The following is a 20,838-nucleotide window of genomic DNA, read 5'->3' on the forward strand; positions in this document are numbered from 1 at the left end:
AACAGTCCCCCTCCCCCCGGGATGTACGTTTTAAGTTTTCTAAACTTTTCACAATTCTTTCAGAGCACAACTGTAATGCTGGGGGGGTCATACTTTCTGACTACCCAGCACAACAAGGCTAAGAGCTGGATAATGGAAGAGGCTACACAGGCTGCCCAGAGCAACTGCAGCTCTGGGCTTCTGATAAGACGCAATGGCAGCGCAGTGCGATGTTGCGCTGCTCTTGTGATAGCAAACATTCAGACCGATACTAGACAGACTGGAGTAAGGTAGCCAATAGCAACCGCAGCAAGGACAGGACTAGGAGGACAGAGGCTGACAGAATGAATCACTGCCTCAGTGACAGCAAGCATTCACAAAGACAAGAGTGAGGTAACCAATAGCCACCGCAGCAATGGCTACCTCGCAAGGACAGGACTATGCTAGCTAAGCACGGGTGATCACGCTAAGCGCAACCTACCAAAACGTGCTAAAAACTGACTAGCTGAACACAGGATATCAACAGTTCGAGTACGTATATATCAGCAGCACTGATATATCACCGTAACACGAATACAAGGAAAATAACAAATGCTGACTAGAATATGTATATATTGGCGATGAACCAATATATAACATAAGCAAGGAGACTAGCTATATCTGGACTGAAGCAATACAGCGAACTAACTAGGCAATACAAACAATTCAAATTCTCTGCACTTGCTCCACAAGATAACTGAACTAGAAAGTAACAAGACAAGGAATATATTTTACAGTATCAAGGGACCAAGTAACAGTTTAGCCAGAGCTGAAACTATGATGGGCGAGGTCTAAAAGGGGAGGCAGACTTTTATGCTGGCATCAGCCAATGGATGCAAGCATGCAAATCTCCACACAGCTGAATGGTAATCATTCAATCCTGAGCTGGCTTGGTTACCATTTGCTAGCTGAAAGACTATCTGTACCAATGCATGCAGTCCTATGCAACAACATGCATGCAGGAAATCCAGGGCTATCTGGCTGCAGTTCAGCTGTTGTAAGCCATTGGTGGAATGATGACAGCATTCTGAGCTGCCCAGAACTGCAGAGCAATTGCAAATGACAATGTGACTCATTGCGAATGCACAAGCGAATGGAAGCTGACAAGCCAGAACTATAAGTTTGCGGCTCCACCGCAACGGACAGAACACGCCACAGGAGGAATCCTTACAATGACCCATTCAGCTAAAGGACCCAAGAGGCCAGGTGAGGACGGGTTTTCCTCACTGGCTATTACACTGTGGTTGCTACTACAAATAAGGGGCTCCTGGTGTCTCTGTTTTTTCTTATCTCTTCTGGAAGGTTCCTGAAACTGCCAGAACCCAACCCAGATTGATTGCAAATAAGCTGCAACACAATGCGCTACCTTATCAGAGCCCTTTACTGAAAAAAATCCTAAAATCCTATTCTATAAGAGAGTAGCCACCATCCAGCACAGGATCAGTTTTGGGGAGACTGTCCTTATTAAATATACTTCACAATGATAAACATCTATAGAGTATAATGGTCTGTTACTTCATCCCACCATTGTTTACAAGGCTCGTGTAGAGGGTGGAGCTCCCTGTGTTGGTCTCTCGTTATACTTTTTTTTTCAGATTTGCAATAATCCATGTTTGTACTTTGGGGTCGGGGTCTGTAGTGCAATCTGCTGGATGATCTACCAGGCTTGTTCTTCTTCTAGAAAGATCCAGACAGGGCCAGGTCGAGGCATAGGCTGGAGAGGCTCCAGCCTCAGGGCGCAGTGTAGGAGGGGGCGCACAATTCATTCAGCTGTCATTCCTAATTGTGTATGAAGCAGAAATAAATAAGAAAAGGGGATACATAGCAGTGACTGCAAGCCAGATAACTAGATATTAAGGTGTTGGGGAGGTTGGGGGCCCTGTGGCGCCTCTTAGTCTAATAGCAATCAGTGTGTGACAGTTGGGGGGAGGGATGTAGGGGCACACTTTGGTGTCTCAGCCTTGGGTGCTGGAGGACGTTGTCCCTGCACTGGATCCAGATATGAAATCTGTTGCAACCAAATATATTGGATACCGCTGTGAAAGTGACTTTGAAGGAACTGTTTAGCAGAACATCACAAGAACAAGTTGTATCTGGAGGCTGACACAACCTTGCATTGTAATCAGAGTGAGACGTGTCATATTAAGGTTGAGGCACTTTATCATTTTAAACACATTGAAAGTAAACTGTAAGGTGACAGTGAATGTTATCATAGTCCCAGAACATGGCGCTTGTCATAAAGTGACCAATGCTCAGGCCTATCAGCACATATTATTATTTCTTCTTTCCTTTCTTTGCTCCTTTCTTTTTCCCTTTATCTTTTCCGGTGTCCTCCTCTGCGCCAGGCATGGCTTTGCTTCTCTTCTTCCCCAGCGGTGTCTTGGAGTACCAGCTCTGTGACAAGGAGAGACAGGTAACCCACTATAATGCACATTATGGCAACAGAGAGTAACCAGCACCAAAAATAGAATTGCTAGACGACTGCTTCTAATGAGGATACTGATGAATTAATACATTGTTTTTCACTCTTATTACAAGAAAGCAATAAGGGACATATAAAGTCTGTCTGGGAATACAGAACAAATACCATTTGAAGTCTAGGTATAATTAATCATTCTCCATCATAGTTGGCAGTCTCTCATTCTAAGATGGGCAGTTGACTTACTGTATATTCCTGCGTATAAGACTACTTTTTAACCCTTGAAAATCTTCTGAAAAGTTGGGGGTCGTCTTATACGCCAGGTGTCATTGAAGCGGGGTGATGAGCCCTATCCTGTTACCGCCTCTCAGATCTCCCTGCTGAGGGAGCGCAATCTGTTCTTCCATACCGCTCTGATAAACAGGTAGACAAGGAGAGCTGACCAGTCTATTTAAGGAGAGTTGACCAATGCAACAAGTCAATTGACTATATACTGTTATATACTGGGTAACACATACAGTACAGCACCAGTATCTGTTCATACACAGCACCAGTACATGATTTTTTTTATTTTTATTTTAATTTGGTGTGCGTTGGGAGAGGGGTAGTCTTATACGGCGAGTATATCCCAAACTCTATATTTTAACTGGAAAAGTTGGGGGGTCGTCTTATACGCCCAGTCGTCTTATACGCCAGAATATACGGTACTTGACAGGTGGTGAGAGCTCTGCCCAAGCCTTCTAGTATCTCCTGCCATGGGGAGTCCTCATTCAGCTGATGAACAGATGCAGCAACCACATAAAAAACATTCTCAGGCACTCTACCTTGCTGGTCAGCAAAAAGGGATCCAAGCTAATCCATATAAAAGAGAGTGCAGTAATCTACTGAATAGTGTTCACAGTTATTACATGATACTGACCTTGAATGCCTCCTCTTCTTCCTTGTATATTGGCTCTTGTCTGGATAAAGAACCAAGAAACTCTGAGGCCGCCAAGGGCTTGCGAGAGAGCTGCCTGATTCTCCTGTCATTGAGCACCATATCCACTGCCTGGACCATGTGACCGGGGGTGAATCCATCTGTGATCTTAGCTAAGGCACTGAAGTTCAGAGACATGGTGCTTTCTGCTCGCTGGGAGATCAGCTGCTTCCATAGTACTACAAAGAACAATCATCACAGTCACATGAGTGATATAAAGACATTTATAATAAGATATAAACCTCATGAAATGCTTTACGCAATAACACTGCTGAAAATGCTGAACTCAGCATTACGGCATTAAAGAAATCTCAGCAAATCTGCTTCACTGGTGGATTTGCAAAGCAAAGATGTACAGCGCTTTGAATAGCCTACAACTGCAGTTCATACTGTGTGAACACCTGCATTCCTTTCTGGAACATTGGCTCATGCTGTCCCAGTTCAGTAAGTGGGATCCAAAATGATGTCTGCTTTTGCAGAAGAGCATAGGAGCAGGACATTCTGGAAGGCATTCTGACCCTTTGTCACATTACTGCCTTTTAACACCTAAATGAAAACTATTACACGGCCAGAGGCATATCTAGGGAAAACTGCGGTCATGTCAAGCACTGAGGGGGGGATTGGGGGGCATCCTTTAACCATTTCAGCCTGGGGATATTTTTCACCTTATGGACGAGAGGAATTTTCACATTTCAGCGCTCCTCCCATTCATTCCCCAATAACTTTATCACTGCTTATCACAAAGAAATTATCTATACCTTGTTTTTTTCCACCACCAATTAGGCTTTCTTTGGGTGGTACATTATGCTAAGAATTATTTTATTCTAAATGCATTATAATGGGAATAATAAGAAAAATAAGAAAAAAAAATAAAAATTCATTATTTTTCAGTTCTCAGTCATTATAGTTTTAAAATAATTCATGCTACCATAATTAAAATCAACACATTTTATTTGACCATTTTCCCCGTTATTGCAACGTTAAAATTATATCCCTAGTATAATGTATAGTGACTATATTTTATTTGGAAATAAAGGTTCATTTTTTCAGTTTTACGTCCATCACTAATTTTTAGCCCATTATTTAATAATTATATGCCCTCTTGACATAGATATTATTTTTTCCCCTTAAAGTCAATAGGTGTATTTTACTATTTGGCCACAAGATGTCCCCGCTGAGCAAAATTCTATGTAGCATACGAATATGCTACATAGGAAACAATGTATTGCTACATTGTAACTAGGGAAGTGACGCAGGCTTCCATTGTAAGCCTGCGATCACTGTGCTGGCGGAGAGATTAATGAATGGGAACATTGTTTCCATTCATAAATGTAACGATCGGGCGGCGTAAACCGGTGGAAATCACGGCGGGAGATAACTGCGGCTCTATGTAAGAATAAACACTGTTTTTGAACAAAAACAGTGTTTATTCTCGGTGGTAATGTACGGATTGGCACAAGGGACTTTGTCCCCTGCAGCCAATCTCCTTCTGCTCCCGATAACAGCGCGATTGTGGGCATCTGCCCGCAGGATTGCCTACACAACACAGCAAACTGCAGGGACGTGACTAGTGCGTCCCTGCGGCTCTAGCAGCTGCCGCTGCGGACGTGAAGCTCACGTCCTCGCGGCATAAATGGTTAAATATCTTAAAATGTAATCTTTGTTTAATCGGTTGTGTACAAGTTGATGTTAAGCATGGTCTGTAAGAATGGAGTATCGCAATAGGTCAGCCTGCATATACCCCAAATAACCAGGCAGCTCATTCCCCTAAAACAGTGTTCACCAACACTGCATGTTTTGTGGAAATCCACAGAGGTAGTTAATCAGCTCTGCTGAGATACTAATTACCTCACCTGTGATTGTGCGTGGTTTTCTGCAAAACATGCACTGTTGGTGGGCATTCAGGACAGGGTTGGGGAACTCTGCCCTAAAAGATGTAACCACTACCCAGGCAGTAGTATGTCCCACAGATAAAAAACAGTATCTGTATAGAGAACGCCATGGAGCAGCACCCCCAGTAAGAGGCACCAGTATAGGAAAAATGGAATTTAAACACTGATCTACACACTTTTTCTGAGTCAGTAATTCAGAAAGTGATAAAGGCGATAATCCTGACATCATTCAGCATGTTTTAAATAAGACCAGTGACAGCAGATTTCATGACCGCTGAGTAGCGATGGTCAATGAGATGCTAATATTCTGACTTACATGTAAATATAATACAAATTACATACACCTTGGTACTGAGCCAATCAAATACACTTCCTGATTTTTATTGACCCATTTACAAGTAGCATACACAATTTACATTACATTTACATGCACATGAATTATTTTCATCTCATTGACCATTCTTCCACTGAGTAGATGTCATTGAGGAACAAACCCCTTATCAGCTCTTGATAGCTATACACATCTTTAAAAAGCACCCGCGGCAAACTCTGGGTAAGAAAAAACATACCTAAGAAGAGGGAAGACTCTGGATTCTATAGAGCAGGGGTCCCCAACCTTTTCTGGCCCGGGGACCACTTCCTGACCAAATTTTTCTCCGTGTAACTGATTCCCCCGCGGCTGCTGTGATGAGGCAGGAAGCAGGGCAGCGGCTTCCTGTAGCGGCGATGTGTATCATCGTTACTATGGGAACCGCTCTCTCCTGCTTCCTGCCTCATCACAGCAGCCGCGGGGCGCGCTTCTGTGAATCAGTTACACGGCATGAGAGGGGAATATAGAGGAAGCGGCCGCTGGCTAAGGTAACAGCAGCGGCAGCCACGGGGGGAGCGGGACAAGAGGACAGTCCTGCGGCCCAACTGCAAATGTCCCACGGACTGGCAGTGGGCCACGGACCGGTGGTTGGGGACCCCTGCACTAGGGGATGAAGGTATGAGCTTTAAATGTATGTTGGCATATGATGTATCTGTGTATATTGGCATATTGTGATACATATTTTTTTATATTTTATGTTTTTATTCATATGGAACACAACTGACAGTTTAAGTTGTATTATACTGTATTATATGTTTGACTCTAGCTGTATCTGAGTGCCACTTTTTGTTCTTGAAGGAACAGCTATTGACCTGAGGAAGCGGCTCTAGCCGTGAAACACGTTGTCTTGTGCACCAATAAAATCAAATACTTTTAACTATATACCTCCATTTGTATACTTCCTGTAATGGGACACCTACAAGGTAGGACCAAACCTTTTATCCTTTCTATTGCTACCAGGGATCCCCAACCTTTTCCGGCCCGGGGACCACTTCCTGACCAAATTTTTCTCTGTGTAACTGATTCCCAGCAGCGTGGCCCGCGGCTGCTGTGATGAGGCAGGAAGCAGGGCAGCGGCTTCCTGTAGCGGCGATGTGTATCGCCGTTACTATGGGAACTGCTCTCTCCTGCTTCCTGCCTCATCACAGCAGCCGCGGGGCGCGCTGCTGTGAATCAGTTACACGGCATGAGAGGGGAATATAGAGGAAACGGCCGATGGCTAAGGTAATAGCAGCGGCTGGGAGCAGGGCAAGAGGACAGTCCTGCGGCCCAACTGCAAATGTCCCACGGACCAGCAGTGGGCCGCGGACCGGTGGTTGGGGACCCATAGTATATAGTATAGAGGCTTCCCACGGTGTCCTCTGGTCCTGAGTTGTCACTTGCGGACCCCCCAAAGAAATCAAAGAAAGGTTTGTTGGATTGAAGATTGGGGTCTCAGGTGATGAAAGCTTCTTCAGGAACGGGTACGGCTGTACTGAGCCTGTGTGAGTACAGCCATGCCTGTGCAGTAAGTCGGAGCCACTCCCTGCTATAGCACAGGACTGTGCATGAAGCAGAGCATGGCCTGGCCTTCTGGATGGTCTGAGCGAGTAGCAGCAGCAACGAGGAGGACACAGAAAGCAACTGCCACAGAAACTTCACTTCTCTTTGGTAAGTATGTGTTTTCTTATCCAAAGTTTGCCTTGGGTTCTCTTTAATAATACAAAGAAGAAAAAATGTAGAATGCTGCTCACCAAAGCGCGCTGCATAGTCCGGTCTAGGAACCAGCACAATTTTCTTGTAGATTTTACAGAAAGGTTTGACTTCAGCATCAAAGGGCCGCAGAGTGGTGCCCACAATTAGTATTCGATCTTCTGACCTTATAGACTTCAGGAATTTCGGGAGATCCTTTTTCAAACGCTTTGGATCCAACTGTCATTAAGAAAAAAAGGGAGAAATAAGAAAATATTAATTTTCCAGGTCAAAATATTACAAGTGCAAAAAGTAGATTTTAGACATGCAACAAATGTATGCTCAATTACTGTTGCTCAAAACAACCATTACTGATCATTTCAGGTGACAGTGGTTGACCAGAATGATTTCTAGCGACCATTTCAGGTGACAAAGTTTGGAACTGGAACTGCACAGACACAATGCCCAGTTATCTGCTAAGCTGCTTGTTTGGCCCTATGGAGAGGGGAGGTGCAAGGCAAGCAGGATATGACCTGCTGAGGGGACTAAAAAGGAAAGACAAAAGTGGTCAAGCAGCACAAGCGATCCAGCACACCAGATCACTAAGGAGGAGGCCAATGCCAGAGAATATCGGTATCCACAACAGATTTTCACCCAAGATAATCACCAATATTTGTCTCAGGTGATGAAAGCCTAGCATGTGTGCACAGCTTTAATCATTTGAAAAAGGCTTCATAATGTTTCCTCGAAAATGTTCAAGCCTGTAGAATATTGAAGAGGCACAATAATAAGAATGCTGAACCACCAGGGGGCAGTAAGTCAATGAAGCAGAACTAATGTGCTGCAAATATACCTCACAAAAACAGCCAGATTTTAGGTAATATAATTATCTGCAAACAGTAGTTATAACTAATGTTAAATCTGGGTTTGTACTGTTTGTTGCAACATGGAAAGTAAAAGCTACAGAATAAAATGAATGGATCAAAATCACTGACTGTACAAAGAAATCTCACACTATAAGTAACCTAAATTCTCATGATTAACCATTTAAGAGCCAAACTCCACTGTAACACAGAGCTGTAATAATCGCAATATTTTTGTATGAAGTAGTCCGTATACGTATTTGAAGGGTATGATAAAAGAGTAATAACTAGTCCAAACCCAATATCCTGACTTCCTCTGCCCCATCCTACCTCCGGTGGTCTCCACCTTACCTCTGCCTTATGCTTTCTCTATACCTGCCTATCATTCTAATTTCTGTCCTGAAAATCCAAGACTTAACCCTTGAGCCTCAAGCTACATACACACATGCGATAACCTTTGTCTGAAACGGGCAAAAAAGCCTGTTTCAGCCGCCGATCCTTGTGTGTACGGTGACCACCAATAAATATTGCTCGGCCATCGGGAATCGTTAAAGATCCATCCTGTTGGATTTTTAATGACCCCCGATGCCCGAGCACGACTGTTCGGAATGCTTTTTACTAGCCCTGCCGACTGATTTAATCTCCTCCTTTCTCAGCTGGTTGTTGTCCCTCCGCCCCATTCCATAGCAGCAAAGCACATCACTGGCCTTAAGGCTAGGGATGTGTCTGTACAGCAACGTTCCACAAATTGGTGCCCGAGGGATCGTTTCTCGATCCCCAATGGCCGACAATTCTCACATGTGAGTACTTAGCTTAACTTTAACCCCATCTTGCGGGTTAACCCAAACCTAATCTTTCCCCTCCTTAAAGGGAACCAGAGATGAACGTTTCAACAAAATAAACATATCAGTCGATAGCTTGTAAAGAATAAATGATCTACCTGATAATTTCACCGCTCTGGTGTGCCTTTTTTAGTGTTTTTTATCCATTATTGCTCCAGGAAAAATCAAATGTGGCCGCCGGCTCATATCCCTTCTCCTTCCGGGTTATGAGTTGTTCTGGATGTGCTGTCTAGGCTATATGAGACTAGGCTGCTGCAGCCTTTCATCTGTGTGCTTTCATTTTGGTATGATGTGCAGCTGCCTGTAGGAAGTGCCTCTCATAGGAATGAAACTGCAGTCATCATCAGTATCTAGTGCACACAGAGCACACAGGGATCATATTGCAGCCACAGAGCTGCTCTCTCAGCAGGAGCAGCCCCTCCCATGTCATCACAGCTCTCAGTATGCAATGCAGGAAATCTAAGCCAGGAGGGGGAAGGCTTTGGCTTGAAAAGACTCCACAGAAGAGTGACTCAGCTCTAATGATTCCAGGTCAAACCTAGACTGAGCCAGTCAGGGATTATTATCACAGCTGCTAATAGACTAATTAAGCAGATAACAATGAAACTAAAAGCAGGGTAGGTGTTTACTGTCATGTTCCCACTGATAAATGTAATAAAATACATGAGGGTGCTTCGTCTCTGGTTCTCTTTAACCTGGCCCTAATCTACAGCCAAGTAGTAATCTACTATTAACAAAACATGTACTGTATAGCCTAAACTTTCTACTAACATATAACGATAACCTGACTCTAACGTCACCTGAACTCAGCCAATAAGATGGAGTGTCTTTTTAATTGCTCAAATGCTGATCTTCATCCATACTGATCGGAACTGCTGCTGCTTCCTCATCTGGTGTTACAGTGCAAAAAGGAGTCTACATGTGTGTGTCTCTGTAATGTGTGCATGTGTCCCTGTATGTATGTATACATGTGTCTGTATGTACGCATGTGTGTGTCTAATGTATGCACACGTCTGTGTGTGCTCATGTGTCTGTATGTAAATGTATGTAGATTCCTGATTCGAATCCCAGCCACTATCTTCACAGAGTTTGCACATCCTCCCTGTGTCTGCATGGGTTTCCTCCAGGCACTCCAGTTTCCTCCCACACCCTAAAACCATACAGACAAGTCAATTGGCTTCCTCCTAAAACTGACCCTAGACTGCGATGGGCATCTGACTATGTTAGTGATTAGATTGTGAGCCCCTATGTGGGTCTATGTAACAGCGCTGCGGAATATGTCAGTGCTCTATAAATACTAAATAATAGTAATATGTATGTATGCATGTGTGTCTGTATGTATGTGTTCGTATGTACAAGTGTGGGTTTGTATGCACATTTGCGTCTGTATGTATGCAAGTGTATATACGCACATGTGTCTGTAATCTATGCATGTGTCTGCATATGTATAAGTATGCATCTGTATATATGCATGTGTCTATGAATGTGTATGAGTGTGTCTATATGCGTGCATGCAATTTTTGTATTAATATAATATCATAAAAGAAGTATGAGAGCTGACATCTCTGAGCTCTCTTTAGAATTCAGGTTCCTTGGCTGTATACTGTATGGAAGACATATACAGATTAGGAAAGTAAAATCTGACCAGCAGCGCACAGCTAAGCAGTTAGTATTTTTAACAAGTAATCAGAGAAGGGAACCTCCATATTTCTTTCATGACAGCTTTATCCTAGTGTATACACACCATGTACCTGTTTATGAAAGATGATGTTTATCAAGTACCCTCTGGTTTCAACATCATCTCAGGTAGTCATTTGACACATATTTTTTTGGAGTACTTCTATATTTTGCATTAATTCTGTCCAAGAATTCTCTTGCTTTTCGGTACATAATCATTTATTCATGTTTGTTTTAATGCGAGTTACCGCTTTTTAAAGAGACACTGAAGCGAAAAAAAATATGATATAGTGAATTGGTTGTGTACTATGAATAATTACTAGACGATTCGCAGCAAAGAAAATATTTTCATACTTTTATTTTCAGGTATATAGTGTTTTTTCTAACATTGCATCATTCTATAATATGTGCAGATTACACAACAACACTCAGCATTCAAAATGAGTCTTTCAGAGCAGTCTGTGAAGTAATGACCTCTCCTCTAGCAAAGAAAAAGTAAACAGTTCACTTACAGTTGAGATAATAAAAGTCAGATAACAGCCCTCTCCACGACTAAGACTTTTTAAGGTGCCCATACACTCGTCAGATTGGCAGCAGATAGATAAGAAATGCATCTGATGATCTATCTGATGTGTTTTTAGAACATTTTTTACCATGATAGAATTCCAATAGATTTCAGTTTGAAATCTATTGAAATTCGATCTGATGGCATTTTTTTTGCCATCAGATTTCCATTAAGGCCAATGCAAAAAGATAAGCAATCTCATCAGATCGACCTAAATTTTCCACCCTGCCAGTTCGATGGAAATCCATCGAAATCGATTGAAATCGGCCATCGATCGGTCGATTGGCCAACTGATTTGCAATCGATCGATCGATCGATCGGCCAGAAAATCGGCTGAGTGTATGGGCCCCTTTAGTCGGAGAGTTAATGGCTTGTTTGCATAGAGATAACAGCTGGAGTTTCTTAACTCTTCCTGTACTGGAAACAATTAGACTGATGTATCTGATCTTAATGTTTTATTTCTTAGCTGTACTACACATACAAATCATAATATCATAATTTTTTTTTTCACTTCAGTGTCTCTTTAAATCCCACAACTGACTGTGATGAATTCACTGCAGCAAGTTCACATACCCCCTAAGCCTAACCTACCGTGTTTCAAGAACTTGGACATACAAACCCAGAAGACTGAATGGACCACAGTCTGATGATGATTGGGATAATATATTGTAGTAATAATCACCTGTTTCTCTGTCTTTGGTACCTTCTTGTAGAACGTCTTCTCAGCATCGTCAATCCATATGACTGATGGCTGCAGCTGGCGAGCCACCTGTAATTAAGAAATCATCAGTCATGCTGCTACTGTACTTATTCTTAGTAATTTTCTTTGAAAAATATTTTATTGGCACAATAACTATACAAATATTACAATTGGTCATATGAAGGCTTAGCAACCACTCCCATGCCATTTTGGAAGATAAACAGCTTAATAGTTGTTTATATGACTGCAATTAGAGAAAATTATCACATTTAAGAACAAAAAGTTCTAAATTATCTGAAATTATCAGTACAAAAAGCAAGTTTTCAGGGTCATCTTTTTTTTTTTTTTTTTTGTCTTTTATTTACTTTGATCTGTTTTAGTGCTTTTATAGTAGCTATATTTTTTATATGATGGCTACTTGACTTTTGCACAGGGAAGCATTGCTTATGTTATATGAACACATACATCAATATATGTCGAATTCCCAGCATGCTATGTAGTAAAGTCACCACTAGATGATGTTCTTCCATCATTACTGTAGCAGTGAAGCACGTGTTTATCAGCAGCACCTTCACACTGAGGATGTATTTTCCTAACAATCCACATCTATGCTTTCTGTATGCTGTGTTTTATATGAAGCACAGGACCCCTGAAAATGGGTATTATGTGCCTCATGCCTCAAGGGTGTTGTAGCTGTTTTAGCCCAAGTGAAATAAAAATAAGTCAGAAAGTTGAGTGCTGCACATGAAACTTTCACTGTTTGCATTAGCACTTCATTTTTCAGCACCAGCTTTCAGGAGATCTGCACTCTACATCAGGTCGAGGCAGGACTCGTTCAGGGGAGTTTTGTTTTGATCCTCAGTGAATTGTTGCTGTTCTGACTTGATGAAGAGCGCACATCTCTTGAAAGCTTATCTTGAAAAATGAACTGTTAGCTCACAGAAAAAGTATAATTTGTGCACTTTTCTCAGAATGTTTCTGTGGCTGTATCCCGGTGAATGCTTGTAGCTCTGGGACGATAACCTCATTGCTAATCTCAGTTCTAGCAATGGAGATATTATAAGGGCGTAATTGTGGAAAATGCAGCCATTTTACTGGGATTTTTACTTTTACATAAAAAGGTCTATTCATCCATTAACCACTTAACAACACTATAGTATTTTCACATGCTCTCTGCCACCAGTTTTGCCAAAAGGACCTGCGTATCACATATATATAATACCAATGAGCACATGAGCATACTCATTACCCTGGGCTACATTTGGGCACTAAGCCAGATGTCCGTTCCTCCCTCCTTCTTTGGCACAGGTTGGCATCAGGAAGCAATGCTGAGTAAGCATCTCTCACCTTGCTTGGTCCCTGCACTGATCATCTCTGTTTTAACTCTTAGCTCCTGTACTTCTATGTACAGTGTTGTAGTTTGATAATGTCATCAGGACCCGCTATATGTGATACAAGAGGCCGGCATTATATCAGGCCAGGGAAGCACTGTGATTGCTGCTGGAATTGTAATAGGTGAGAGATAATTGCCAGTATCACTTCCTGCTGCCATTCTCAGCAAGGGGGAGTGTGTGTGTGTGTGTGGGGGGGGGGGGGGGGGCTTGGAGGGCACTAGAATACAAGAGAAAACTGAACAAAAGATTGGGGATTACAAGACAACCAGGAAATGCCTTAAAGGGATACTGTAGGGGGGTTGGGGGAAAATGAGCTGAACTTACCCGGGGCTTCTAATGGTCCCCCGCAGACATCCTGTGTTGGCGCAGCCACTCACCGATGCTCCGGCCCCGCCTCCAGTTCACTTCTGGAATTTCTGACTTTAAAGTCAGAAAACCACTGTGCCTGCACGCCCGTGTCCTCGCTCCCGCTGATGTCACCAGGAGTGTACTGCACAGACACAGACCATACTGAGCCTGCGCTGTGCGCTCTTGATGACACGGCAACGCAGGCGCAGTGGTTTTCAGACTTTAAAGTCTGAAATTACAGAAGTGAACTGGAGGCGGGGCCGGAGCATCGGTGAGTTGCTGCGCCAACACAGGATGTCTGCGGGGGACCGTTAGAAGCCCCGGGTAAGTTCAACTCATTTTCCCCCGACCCCCCTACAGTATCACCAGGTTACTGGAGAAAGCTATTGGTGGGGAGTGTAGGGCTACTAGACTACCTGAGAAATCTTTTCGGGGGTGGGTGTATAAGACCACTAGACTACCAGGGACCACTAAAAGGGGTGTGTGTGGACTACTAGACTACCAGGGTAAGTTATAGGGGGGGGGGCATTGGACTACCAGGGACAGCTATAAGGGTAGCACTCTTTATTTTAAAACAATAATGGGTGAGAAATGTGTATTTTTCCATTATTATTTCCCTTTGAAATCCATAAGAAATATAATAATTACTAGGGAGAAAAACAACTCAAATAAATGTCTGGTTAGTTCCGAAAAAAAGATGCATATATTAATAAGACTCATAAGTGGTGATAAAGTTATTACTATTTAAATACGGACATAGCTAAAATGTCAAAACTGTTTTAGTCTATGACAGGGAAACAGGTCTAGGCGTGAAGTGTAAGAAGGGATTAGGGATTGTGGCTGAATGTAAAACTGCAGACTCCACCTAGTGGTCAGCATGATGCGGTGCTGTAATGGTTCATGAATCCCACTGCTTTTATGATATACTAGCTGACCTAAGCCAGTTTAAAATGGGTTCTAGGTCTGTCACCGTTGCAGCATTACAGCATGCATGCGCGTTCCCATCCGCCATGCGGCCGTGCGCGCGCACATGCCCGTCCTGCCCCAACGGCTGTCAGTGCTGGACATGCGCAGTAGCGCAAAAGCACTGATACAGGGACATGGGGCGCAGGGACACAGGGAAATTATATAAAGAGATGGGAATGCATTTTGTCTTAAGTTAGTCAAATTCGAGTTTCTGGCAACAATCTGGCTGCTATGGAAACATGTCAGAGAGAGTAGGGAGTTTCAGGCTTCCAAACGTTTGTACAGAAGAATATCGTCATTAAGACACTCACTTTGTGGCTGCCAACTGCTCTCCATTTTGTGAAGCCAGCATCAGAGATTAACATATCAAACGCTTTAATTGTAATTGGAAATGTATGCCTGCCAGATAGATTTTGTGGCAGACATACATTTATTGTATGTGGCCATTTCAGATAACAATAAGGGCAGAAGTGTAGCTGAAAATTACCATGAAGCCCCAGTCCTAAACACACTTGAGCTATGACATCTTCTTCATGGCAAGTACTGTTACCCATCATGCAACACGTGGGCCCAGGCTTATGCCACTCTTATATTTATAACTGTTACCCGTGTGAATGTTGCTGATGGTAAATGATGACTATAGCAATGAATGACATGTGCTCTACATTCTAACTACATCTATAGACAGCAGCAACAAATCTCCATAAAAGCTGAGACGACTGATAAGAACTGGTAGAACACAGCTGTGAAGATTCCTATGGCGATTCTTTAAACAGGGGCAACATTGACTGCTTTTTGAATATAGTGAATGTAACAGTACTATTATTTCAAATACAAAGAAGAACAAATCCAGATGGCAGTCAGATCTATTTGAATCAAATTTACTAGTTAACATTAAAGCCAAGAAACTTTATAAATAGAGGTTTCCAACAGTAAATGTGCAGCATATTAAAGGTGAATACAGGAGGACTCCAACAATCATTCTTTTATAAACTGCCCCCTCAGAGCTATCACAGAAAACCATTTAGACATATATTTTCCACTTTGTTTAACATTCCTCTATTGCCATTGTCTACCTTCCTCATGTTTACATTCCATCTCTTCCTGCTGAAGCGTATGTCAGAAAATGTGGTTTTCCTCTGACTCCCATCACCCAGTGATGTTACGCTGCCCCTTGGCTGTAGATCCTTGTCCTGGACTCAGAGTGGATGCTGACAGATAATTCATCAAGAGCAGTATTTGTTAATGATGAAGCACACAGCTGTTCTAGGTCTACATTAGGGCAATTAATTATCCAAAAATGTTACTCTTGGCAAAACTGGGTCTGAGTAAACATCTCCTTCATATTCTGGAATCTTCCCTGCAATTACTGCATGATGTCACAGCCTCTTCTTCCTGTGTCATGAGCATCCTTGTACAGTGATATATTGTATAAGGCACAATAATGCTCTCCAGGTGGTACTAGTTTACCAATTAAATGTTTCAGGATAGCGGTGCATTCCTGTTATGCTGGAAATGTTTTACACTGGGGTTCAGGTCATGTTGTTGTTGAGTGCAAAACATGCTGGATCAGAGTAAACTACTGGAAAACAATATATTTTTTCTAAGTTTCTCTTATTCTTCAGCCAATTATGTGAGGCTGTAGTTGAAAAATATTGTTAGAAACTGAAGCATAAGTACTATTGATGTGCCAGACTCACTGGACGCAATGCATTTGGAAAGCTAGTCTGAAGAACTGTAGTTTCCTGTCAAGCTATTACTATTGTATGTTTACATAGTGATATAATTACAACACTGATGAAAATGTGTCATGTTGATATTTGTGATAAACATCTATTTTAGGCTGCAGAGATGTCTTAATACATTTTCCACTGCACCAGTAATGTTATCGGGCTAAAGGGAGGGGTCAGGTGGAAACAGGGACAGCACCGTGCAGTCATGTGATCAGGTGGGCAGAAGCTGTAATGTGTAGATGTAAAAAGAGCCCTGCAGTTATTTGGGCACTGGAAATAGCCGCTAACGGTAGTAGAATATCGGTGTAATTACCATAGTAAAATATTGGTACTTTTAAAAAATTGGTATTTTTACTGATATTTTACTATCACCTAACCTGACCCCATTCTCACTTTAACCCTCCTGCCTATGAAGCCTAACCCTCACCGACCCCCCCCCCCCCAACTGATGCTTAACCCCCCCTACCAATGCCTAACCAACCCCCAAACTGATGCCTAACCCTAAGGACCCCAACCTATGCCTAACTCTAACCGACCCCCTAAACCCATATCTAACTTCAACAGACTCCCCCAACCTATGCCTAACTCTAACTGACTCCCCCAAAGCTAACTTCACTATAAAAATCAGGTGTCGGAGGCACTGTGCTACTTTGGGCACCACCATAGGCTCCTATGTTACCAGCTGCGATTAGCTAGCTATACTTGGGGCACCCAATAACATAGCAGGTACTATATTGGTGCCCCTGCGGCTACAAATAGCGGGAGCTTGCCCAAGTGGCGGCAGAACAGATGCACAATAGGTAGAAATGTGAACAATGTGAAGGACAACCTTTAGTGACAGCGTTGGCAGTGTTATCTGGTCAGTGAAAGTTTGAGTCCATTTCCTAATAATGTGGCAGGAGTGAGCAACAGGGAGAAGAGTATGTTGTGTGTATTTAGGGAGTGTTGGGGTGTGGGTGGTCCACTTTATCTCCATCCGTCTTGTCAACGTGCTTCTATGGATTATGTTGAGTGGTGTAACCCTGGCTTCATTTTGTTTTGTCCAGATGTCATTTCTAGCTTTACCTTTCTAGTGCAGATATCAAAAGTGCAAAAAGGTGCAAAAAGATTCACAGATCTTCAGAAATTACATCCTTCAAATAGACATCCCGTAGTGGGACCTGAAGAAGGGTCTGCCCGAAACAAGTCATCGTTGTCGCCTTAAAACAAACGATTGTTCATCTTTGTGTGGTTACTGTTACTGAGGCCAGCAGATGCATGCAGCTCACCATAGGCTGCAGCAGGCCAATTCTCCCTAGCAACAGAGAGAATTTTCAATGGTTCAACATGAACCGATGAAAATTCTTCCTGTTGCTGAGGATTCCCATTAGTCTTTTGCAGCCCAATGGAGATCCCTATGCTTCTGCCAACCACCGGGCTGTGAAGAAGGGACCGAGCGGCGGCGGGATGCGGGTGACACAGATGCAGCAACTACCCTAGTGCAGGCGCAGTACTATTCTCTGCCGGAGAGAGCGCACTGCGCTTGCTCATACTGGCTGTAACTGGCCGAAGTTACGGGACCCGGTGCCAGAGCTCGAGAAGGCTGATGACGGCAGCGTGGGAGCGATCTATGTGGATAAGGCTGGAGGAAGCCCCAGGTATGTATAAAACTTTTAACTTAACTCATCTCTGGTACACTTTAAGCAGCTATCTAGTACCTGGAATTACCCCTGTAGTGGAAACCACAGATAGGTGTATCCTCAAAACTCTCTACCACTCTGACATCTACTGGGAGACGTTTTATCCATTGTTCTTATTGTGTGATTTGCGCAGGTTTCTTGCATTAACAGTCCATTTCAAATCACCCCATAGCATCTTGATGGGATTTAGACCTTTTCGTTGAATCAGGTATTCTAAAAAAAATATTTTTTTCTTCTCCCAGCCACTGCTTTGTGAATTTAATGGAACAGTTGAGGTCATTGTCATGTTCTAGGGTCCACTTTCAGTTTGGCTTTATTTATCTGGCAGATGGTCTCACATTATACTCAAGCACCCACTGACACAAACACAAATTCATAGTAGCTTCCCACCATGGAGAGCTGTCTAAGCCACAGTAAAGCAGACCCAAACTATAATATTTCCACCATTAAGCTTTACAGGCGGTATCAGATTATTCTGGTGGAATGTGGACTTTGGTTTTCCACAAATATGCCTTCTGGCACTGTGAGCAAATAGCTCTGTATTTGCCTCATCTGTATAGCGCACATTGGTCCAGAAGTCTTGATCTTTGCCTAGGTATTCTAGTCATGTGCACCTGATCTAAGATATTTGAAGAAATGTTAAAAGAAGAGGTATACTTGTGTTTTCCACTTGCAATATTTGTGTATTTAAGTGGATGACAGCATATGTAGCTTGCAAAATATTTGTTACATCATCTTTATCTATTAATACTATAGAAAACCTGAATTTGAAATATGCATAAAAGTTAAAAACTGGGCTTAGCTTTTCACATACATTTACCTATAGTATATTTTTTCATATAGCAGTACAACTAAATGTGAATTAATCATCCACAAGACCACAACTAATATTATTTTGATGTCGATCAACCTTATCCGCTATGAGTAAAGTTGTGTGCAGGCTGATCCCCTTTCCAGTAGACAAACTGTATTTTTACCATCATTTGCTGAAGATGCCTGTTACCAATGTGCAGGCAGTCCATTGCAGTTTCACTGGTGCTTATACTAGTTACATAGCGTGCGTTGTGAAATCAGAGAGACTCATGTTACCTAAATAACACTCATTTGATAGTATAATGTGCTCAAGTAGTGTAATGAGTGTTACCCTAGCAACATGCATGTTACCTATGCACTAAGTGTGAAATGAGCGCTATGTAACTGGTGTAAGTACTGGTAAAATTGCTGTGCAATACCTGTGCAGGTGCAGAAAGTTGTATGAACACCGCTGTGCAGGTGATTTTATTGGCGCTTGCTGAAAATGCCCCATGTTGTTTGTCCCTGAAAAAATTATTTTCGGTACTTACCGTATGTATTATCCCATCTGCAGAGTTTGGAAGCTTCTTGTAAAAGTTCTATTTGCTGCCCTACCACGATCTAACCATTTTGGAAAGCTGAAAGCACTGGCTTTCCTTTGCACCAGATCCCGAGTCTGTGTAATGCTTCGTTCCAAGGTTAAAAGGTTTTGAAGGAGGAGTGTCCCCTACACTTGGCTGAAGAAAGTGTGATTACATAAGTACCGGAGGAACCCAATATTAATGATCAGCAGCTCACCCGGAAGGTAGTTTTCTTTTTTCGCAGAAAAAAATCTGTTGTTTTCAAAACTTGTCAAATGCTGTGGGGGTTTCATTACAGAAGAAGAAGAAGCAGCCCCGCTTTGCACCCTCGTCTCCTCTCTGAGTGTGATACTGCCCGAGACAGTAGACTCCATTCCACTGTGCTCTCTGCAGCCAAAAGCAGGGGACACACACTTTTAAACCCCCCTAACTTGGGAACGAAGCATTACACCGACTGGGGACCTGGTGCAAAGGAAAGCCTCAGCTTTCAAAAAATGGTTAGAATGTGGTAGGGCCAGGGCCGGATTTAGGGAAAGGCCCCCAAGGCACAGGACTAGGGCGGAATTAAATTTGCTACATTCTTGGGGCGGCTGCGGGTGACACACAGGGCCGGATTTAGGGAAAGGCCCCCAAGGCACAGGACTAGGGCGGAATTAAATTTGCTACATTCTTGGGGCGGCTGCGGGTGACACAGGTTAACTGACTGCAACACGCACCTGTGACCTGCTGTCCCTCCATACGCGCTGTGTCAGCCTGTCACTACTGAGCCAGTGAGCCGCCCGCTGCGCTGCCCCGCTAGACGGTAGTGTGTGTCCGCAGCCGCCCACCCCGCTTGCCGCTCTGCTCTGTGTGCAATGTGAGCAGAGGCAAGGCGGGTGAAAGCGGCTGCGGTTTTTTGGCAACATGGACGGGAGGCGGGATCCCACAGGAGGCCTGGGAGCAGATCGGACTCCGTCTCCGAGTGCCGATGGTGGTGCGCCCTGGCCCCTGCCCTGCCCCTGGACTCGAGCTAGCCTAGCCTGCCTGCATCTGGCAGTCACCAGCCGCCGGCCAGTACAGGCAGACTTTCGCTCTAGACTCTGGAGTCCCAGGCAGGCGGCAGCTCCAACTTGCAGGCGGCTAAGAGAGAGCGAGGGAGAGGCTCTTTCAATAGGGCGCCCCCGCTGTCAATCAGTGACGTCACGTGACGTCACAGATTTAAACAGCACAGCGCTGGCTGGCCAGGAGTCTAGGGGAGGTCTCGCGGTGCCGCTGGGGCTGATGGATATGAGAGCCTCAGTGCAGTGCGCATGCGCTCGGCAAAGACCCCCCTTAGCTGCGCACATCCCTGGCTGGCTGGCAGTGGCTCCAGA

General features: G+C 43.5%; 1 protein-coding gene across 2 annotated transcripts in view; it reads right to left on the reverse strand.

Annotated features, from left to right (window-relative positions):
* Positions 1-2,158: 2,158 nt before the first annotated feature.
* IQCA1 (IQ motif containing with AAA domain 1) overlaps positions 2,159-20,838 on the reverse strand; it is a 249,948-nt gene continuing 231,268 nt past the window's right edge. For both annotated transcript variants that reach the window (XM_068245328.1, XM_068245329.1), the window contains exons 16-19: positions 11,976-12,062; positions 7,409-7,586; positions 3,357-3,592; positions 2,159-2,412 (exon numbers count right to left, since the gene is read on the reverse strand). In XM_068245328.1, the coding sequence (XP_068101429.1) occupies positions 2,293-2,412; positions 3,357-3,592; positions 7,409-7,586; positions 11,976-12,062 (621 nt within the window). In that variant the 3' untranslated portion in view covers positions 2,159-2,292. The remainder of the gene's footprint in view (positions 2,413-3,356; positions 3,593-7,408; positions 7,587-11,975; positions 12,063-20,838) is intronic.

Source organism: Hyperolius riggenbachi, chromosome 7, assembly GCF_040937935.1.
Source record: "Hyperolius riggenbachi isolate aHypRig1 chromosome 7, aHypRig1.pri, whole genome shotgun sequence".
Lineage (NCBI taxonomy): Eukaryota > Metazoa > Chordata > Amphibia > Anura > Hyperoliidae > Hyperolius > Hyperolius riggenbachi.